The 7,776-nt window shown below is 40.3% G+C and overlaps 1 protein-coding gene across 1 annotated transcript in view; it reads left to right on the forward strand.

The window, feature by feature from the left end:
• ttc19 (tetratricopeptide repeat domain 19) overlaps positions 1-2,958 on the forward strand; it is a 5,062-nt gene extending 2,104 nt beyond the window's left edge. The window contains exons 8-11 of the mRNA XM_024268849.2: positions 51-145; positions 1,702-1,865; positions 1,934-2,096; positions 2,163-2,958. Of these exons, the coding sequence (XP_024124617.1) occupies positions 51-145; positions 1,702-1,865; positions 1,934-2,096; positions 2,163-2,311 (571 nt within the window). The 3' untranslated portion in view covers positions 2,312-2,958. The remainder of the gene's footprint in view (positions 1-50; positions 146-1,701; positions 1,866-1,933; positions 2,097-2,162) is intronic.
• The last annotated feature ends 4,818 nt before the right edge of the window (positions 2,959-7,776 follow it).

Consider the following 7,776-nt stretch of genomic DNA (forward strand, 5'->3'; position numbering starts at 1 on the left):
TAGCAGACTGGAAGTTCAGACCTCTCTGATCTGCGTTTGTTGTTTTTGAGGGCGGAGCTTGCCGATCACGGTTTCAGGTTCTGCACAGAATCTTTGGAGGCCAAACTGGAGAAACACAAGGAGCTTCCAGCAGAAGAGAAGACAGGTGAGACTCTGACAGGTGACCGGTGGGTAACACAGACTCATCAACAAGTTATAACCCAAGCCCTTTCAAAATAAGAACCATATTGTAATCATGAAGCCCATTTTTTTTGTTTTTGTTTTTTTTGCTGTTAACCACTACCCAAACCAGATGTCTGCAACCTGAGGCTCTGGAGTTTTATGTAGCTCCTTTATCCCTCCATCCCTCTTTGGCTTTGAAGAAAATGTTAACAATTTATATACATAATGTGTTGTAGTTTTGGGTAATTCATTCACGTTAATCAAGTTTTGGCATTTATATTTAAAATTTTTAGCATGTCAGCTAACTCAGTTAAATGATGGTGAAAGGTTTAATCTATTGTCAGATACAATTTTCCAATTGCACTGTTTCCAATAAATCATAATTATAAGAATAAACACAAACCAACTCGCGCATTAAGTCCTTAAAAACATGCCGACTGATGAGAACAAACATTATTTTAATTTGATTCACTGATAGGGATCATTTGGGTGACGTCACAGCAGTGTCATGTGTGTGCCGCACAGCTAGTCCATTGACAGTCGCAGATGCACGTGAGAAGCCTGTTAAAAAAATCACCATTGTAACAAGTAAGCAGCTGGACCTTTTTTCTGTTTGATAACACAACAATGTTCATTCAAGTCTTCATCTGTCAAAGGAGACGTCTGTACTTTATTTAAGCTGCAAGCTGCAAAAGCGCAGCTACGGTTGAAGCGATGAGGACATCTTGGTTGGTGATTTTACGGAGGAACTGTACGATTCCGTATGATACGCAACTTATAATGAGATGAGACGCTGTGGGGCCTCTCGTGGCGCAAGCTGTGCAGCACTCAGGGCAGCCACACCTACCAAGAAGCACATTTAATTAAAAAACAATGTTTTCATTGCAGTTTTGCGAAAAATGTCTATTTCAATGTGCCTCAAAAAACACTTTCTCCAAGCGCAAAAGCTTTTTTTTTTGATAAATGCGAGATTTTTCTAAATCCAATTTGCGCAATGTTATAGTTACTGAAACACAGCTAGAGTGTAGTTTAGAAATGCATTTCTAGACTGCATGTCTTGATTAAAAAAATATTCTACACAAATGTTGTCATGTTTATTTCAATAGTAAAATGAAAAAAAAAGATTCATTGAAAAAATGTCATGTTTGACTTTCTGACCTTTTTATTTCAAGTAAATCTGCTACAGCAAGGGGTTCTTATTAGAAACTGTGTATTTTATTTTGAAAAGAACTTCCATGTGCTGCTGCTAAAGCTAAAAGAAGTTAAATATTTTATAGGAAGAAAAATATGATGCTGGTTTGTAAATACTTAAAAGCTACATTTTATGAATCAATGGCTTATTGGCCAAAATAACATAAAATGTATTTTTCTAAACAGTGAAGTGAGACTTTACAGTTCTTGCCGGGTTTTTTTTTTGACTGTCAGAAACTGGACCAAATGGATATTTGAGGGGTCATTGAAGGAGCAGGGCTGGAGCAGTGAATGGCGTTTGCTTGCAGCTTTTATTGTTGCTGTAATGATCACTGATGTTGTGGGCAGAGGAGGAGGAAGCTCTGAGGAAGGAGACCCGCCTGCTGCTCGGTCTGTGTTTGGACTCGCGCGCTCGGTACCGAGCATCACATCATCGCCTGAACCAGGCAAGAGAAGACTACCAGAACGCTCTGAACATCTGCCGCCAGGAGCAGGGGGAGACGCATCCACAGGTGAGCTTACCTGAGACTCACAGAGGAGAGTGAGGCTTTACTGAACAAATCTGTTTACTTCCTGTCAGACTCTGGTTCTGATGAGCGACCTGGCCACCATCTTAGACCTTCAGGGCCGCCACGATGAGGCGCTTGTTCTGATCCAGCAGGCGGTGGATCAGAGCCGTGCTGCAGGCCACCCGGAGCAACACGTGCTGCTGGGAAACATGGCGGGCATCTTGCTGCACACAGGTGAGCACAGGTGAGCGGGTAAGGAGTCACACCTGTCCGAGGTCTGACCTGACTCTGTCTCCTCAGGCCGGCTAGAGGATTCTGTCCGGCTCTACCTGGAGGCTCTGAGTCTGGCTCGGCAGGCTGGAGACCAGGAGGCGGTGGACAGCATTCAGGAGGGACTGCAGGAGGTGAAGAAGAAGAGGAGCCAGAGCAAGGAGGAGGCTGCTGGGTGACTCTTTTGGAGCCTCTCGATGTGGATCGGTCCAATTCTGTCAGAACCACTCGTCTTCCTCTTCTTCTGCGTGTCCTTGTGTGACCCTAAGGACAGGCTCTGCATGCAGACCTGGTCAGAGCGGTCCAGAAATGTGACGTGTGCCACACTGGACCGATCCTGCCATCTGAGCGGGTTGTTAAACAGAACCACAGCAGAACCTGAAGGTCAACGTGTTGATGCATGGCTTTGTTGTGTATGTGTTTGTGTTAATCTGCTGTTGATGGAGTTGTGAGTGTTTACCGTCATCACTCTGCTGTTCTTCTGAGATGTTCTGTAAACACAACAGGAAGTTCACCTGTGTCACGCCCTGTGGGAACCTGCACACACACACACACACACACACCTACACACAAATGGGACAGATGACACAGACAGAGTGAAACTTGTACTTATGGACACATGAATCTTTAAAACATTCTACATCTGTTTCTATTATCAAATCAATTTAACAAGTTTGAAAAGCACTTTGATCAGATCTTTCAGTTTGGATATTAATCAAAAGCTGCCGTTCGTATTGATGTTTGTTTGCATTTCTAAAGGGGTGAGTGTCGAGTTATCAAAACCATAACTGAACGTCAGTACACCACAATTATTTAAACCTTAAGACCAAATTTTAATAAAAAAAAATGTTAGATTGACTATTTATAAATATATATATATTATTTATTCATATTTAAAAAAGACCACAGAATATAAATAAGCATCACAACACGTCTGAGACCATTTTTTAAATACTTTTTGGCAAAAATGAACAATTTTTATTTTTCATCACTGTTAACTCTTTGCTGCCTTTTTTTTCAACCCAACATCATTTAAAAGACATAACCATAATCCTGATCAAAGTGTACTGGATCAAGTCCTCACAACATCAGTAAAACGAGTGCTCACATACATCTGAGACTGTAAACAAAGTACAAATAAAGTTGTGTTTATTTTACAAAGTGTGTGTTAGCTGAATGACAGCTGGTATTTGAAGGAGTGATCATCTGATGTCATGAGAAGGAAATCACAACATGGACTCACTATGTACACAAACAGAAAGATGCACTCTAAATGACAGAAAATCCCATGTAAACACAGAAACGCATCGGAATCAAACTGTGGGAAAGCAAATAATTACTGTTGTGCTGATGGCTTAATTAAACACACACACTCAGGCGAGCTGTTATAAAGCAGCTGCTGAGAATCCAGCTGTGAATCTGCTGGACGAAAACACCTGAACACGCCGAGCAGGTATGAACGCACACTGACACACAAATCGGAGGTGATAAGGAGAATACTTCTCATCATAAATGTTAGTACTTAGCACAAAGCAGCAGCTCTTGTGATGGGCAGTTCATCAGGGGGAGTTCTGGTTCTGGAGGCAGTATTTGCTTAAATTTTTGGAGGGAAAATGACCAGTTAAGGACAAAAATGACCGTCTCCTTCCCCTCACATGAAGGACAGATGGATGCTTGAATCACAGAAAGAGGAGCGTTCCTCAAACAACCACGAGGAACACCACATTTAGCTTAAGAACTAAAGAAAACTAAGGCCAAAAGATTGATTTTCCCAAAATCTTGCACACATTTAACACTCAGATTTGAGAGCACATATTTAAAGAAAAAATGGGGAAATGAGACTTTCAGCCAAAAATTTGGAGGAGTCAGAAAGTTCTCTAACTGTTGGAGATTTGGTATTGAGGGTGTGAAGGATCACAGTAAGACAAAAGACCAAGTATCTCCTCACTTTTAGAATAATTTTACACAGCTGCTTTAGACAAACTAAAGCTTTAAAACTGGGAATGTTTTCTTCACTCAAGGCTCCGGTGTTGAGCTTCTGCTAACCTTCAGAAACTCAGACTATGGACCCACAGCAAGCCACGGACCTTCCACAGAGCTCTGGTGGACCTGGTGATGTCCTCAGACAGTCAGCGGTAAGTGTGTGAGGACGATGAAAGAAACAGACATCACATGCTCATACGAGTTTTTATTTTCTACATTTACGACTGTTTTGAGAGTACAAAGACTAGTCAAACATTTGTTCGTCTAACTCCCACTATCTGCCCTCCTGCCTCCTCTTCCTGAGAAGAAGTCTTCATCATCATGAGTCTTTATAGAAAATGAATTTCTGCATTTTCTGTCCATTTCTTCACTTCTGTCTGTATATCTTTTCAGCAGGCTCCTTCCAACAAAGATTCAAACAAAGTAGCTGAACATCAGGGTTTTCAGCAGATCCTACGTCCTGATGGCTGCACTCCTCCAGGGAAACATCGGGTTTACGATGAGCAGGACATCAAAGGTATTCATTGCATATCTAAGTTGGAGAGCGATTCTGTAAAATTCTGATCATTTCATCAAAACTAGTCAACAACATTTGAAAGCTCCTGAGAAGAAAGTTCAAACATCTTGTTTTGTGTTTGGAAGTCCTTTAAGGTCAGGACATATTCTCAGGGGTTTCTCCAGGATGTCCAAAACTTCCTCTTTTACCATCTTTGGACGGTTCTGGGGCTCTTCGGAGAGTATCAAAACTTAAAATCCATAGTTTAAAAAAAAAATCACCAGATTTTTTTAATCTGATCCTTTGAGAAGGTCTGGAGACCTCTAATTCTGAAATGATACATGCTTTTCCATCTAGAAGTGTCTGTGTTCTAAATCCAGTGCAAATAATCAGTGTGTTGCTGTAGAACAATATTTAAAAAATAGACCAGAATTTTGACACAGCAGCATTTTTGGTGTGAGCAGAAGTTCTTGATCTTGAGGGTTGAGGAGCACTTTCATTTCTTTCACTTGTTCTGCTGTGTTATTGCAGATCACCGTCAGTCTTCTGATCATGGGCATCATTCCATCTCCAAGCTGCCCCCCGACAGCAGGAAAAAAAAGTACGATGAGATGAGGAAGGACGGTAGACGAGGCTCCAACCCTGAGACCTTTACAAAAGATGACCAAGATGAAGAGCAGGGGGCTGGCAGCATGAGGGGTCAGTACATGAACTTCACAAACAAGCAAACACATTCACAGACATCAACATCATTTTCTCTGACGATCTTCATCACTGAAGCTGAAGTTCTGCTGCTTTGCTGGTTCTGGTCCAAGCTGCTCATGTGAGATGAAGTTGCTGTTGACTCGAACACAATGCCGCCGACCCACACAGCCGGCCCACTGCCTCTGTCTATTGTTGCTCTGAGAATGGTTTTGGTTCTGGTCCTGATCGTTATATCAGATCAAAATGAAGTCGGGTTCTACTCTGCTGGTGATCAGGCACTTCAACAGCTGGTTGTTTGGTGTTCTAAAGGTGGATCTCAGTGAGTACAAACACTTTGATGCTGCTGCTGCGTTCTCTCTGCTGTACCTGAGCTCACCTGGATGGGAGGGGTCGACATGCGTCTGCAGAGATTTGATGTGTAAAGGTTGACGTCTCTTTGGTTGCGGTCTTTGTGGTTTTCATGAGCCTGAGGAGTTCTTGAAAAAACTCTAACATTGAAGTAGATTATTCTGAAATACATATATGTATTTCTTTTTTACATTTTCCCTGCTCTTCAAAGTTATTATCTTACTTTATGACCTAAATATATATATATATATATATATATATATATATATATATATATATATATATATATATATAAAACAAGTATGCCGCAAGTTTTAGCAAAAATGATTGAAATTCTGATTTCCATCAAATAAGTGTATTAGATATATTTGTCTTTCATTTTAAAACGATTTGGTTACATCAGGTGGTCCATGGTTCTGAATGCCTCTGCTGGTGTTCACATTTGTAAACACCCTGTAATTACAATGCATGTACATAACCTGCAAATGTAAACTAGACTTAGCTAGATTTAAAGTTTAAAGCATATCCCACTAAGACTAAATGCATAAATATGTGGATGTGAAAACTTTTTTTTGTCTTATAACTAATTCTGCTGAAATCACAAACCTTTTGTGTGACAGCAGCTTCTTTTGAGAAAACAAATCTGAAGACTGAGCGATGTGACGCCAAACGGGGAGATGAGCTGACTCAGTGCTACATTGTGATGGCTGTTTGTACAGGAATGAAGAGGTGATGGGAAAGCATTCCGATTCGCAGAAAATCCCTTTTTCCAGAAACCTGAGAGCTGGCTCACCTGTGGAGTGTCTCACCTGTGTGTCTTTGAGCTGATGATTTAGACTCAGCTCTCCTTAATCCTCCTACCCTGATGTGCAGTCAAGCCTGAGATTTACTTTTGAGTCAGAAAGTTCCCATAAGACCTTCATTGTGGGGGCGGGACCTGCCACAAGGTCACAGCCCCCTCATGGATGATGTCATAGAAGAAGGGGGGTGCCTTTTAATGGTTCTAAGTGTTCTGAAGTCTGGTTCAAATGATCTTAAACTGAATCAAAGCTGAATCAAAGTCAAATTAAGCTATATTTTTTACATAAATCTCCATGGACACATTCAGCTAAATAGCTGCAAGTCAAATAACCATCTGTCCAACTGTAGACTGCAGAGATTTTTACTTTTTTTTTTTTTACAAATCAGCCTTTTAAATTCACTTATACTGACTTGATGCCATTTATGTAGCTGGCATTAGAGTAGAGGATGCAGAAGACAGGGTTAGATGGAGGAAGCTGTTTGGCCGTGGTGACTCCTGAATGGAAAAGAAGAAAAAGTCAGTACCTGCTGGTTAACTGCCTTATTTTAGCACACAACCACATATTAACAACAGCACATGTAACAGCAAAACCTGCTCAGTCTTTGTTTGCTTCTTCTATTTGCATTTCTTCATATGTTGATAAAAAAAAAAGTTTTTTGTTTTATTGTTTCTCCTGTTTATGAATATTTTGAACAGAATGTAAGCAGTCTGGTATAAATTATATGAAACATTTGCTTTGACTATTATAAACTTTGGTATAATTTCTCTTTTTGCTCTTCATCCCACGAATGTAAATTAAATTAGCTTCTTGAATTACTTTCCTGAATTATTAAAGGTTAAATAATAATAAGAAGAAGAATATGATAAATAGTATTAATAATAAACTATGTAATACTCTATAGAACCTTGTGAGATAGTATTTTCTTGTTTTATTATTTTATTTTTTGTTATTTATTTTATTACTAAGCTGTTTGTGGGTTTTGTTTATGTTCATGATCTTTAACGATAGGTACTGTCAACTTCCATGTCATGTGACCTCAAAATTTACATACAGCATAATCTGTCTGATGGAAAGATGAGTTTAATGGTTCTTGGCTTTGACTGTGTCTCCTCAGGTCAGGTCAGATGGGATGAGGTCTCAGCTGTTCGATGTAACACTCTGAGGCGGAACTTCAGAGAAGCAACCCTCCATGTCTCCAAAAACCAAGGACCAGACCGGTCCACCCCTCACCTGTCATCAGACTGTACGCCTCATGAGGTTAGGGGCATTGAGAGACTTTTTATGATATCTTGACTAGATCTTCAATACA

Source organism: Oryzias melastigma, linkage group LG17 (assembly GCF_002922805.2).
Source record: "Oryzias melastigma strain HK-1 linkage group LG17, ASM292280v2, whole genome shotgun sequence".
NCBI classification, from domain to species: Eukaryota; Metazoa; Chordata; class Actinopteri; order Beloniformes; family Adrianichthyidae; genus Oryzias; species Oryzias melastigma.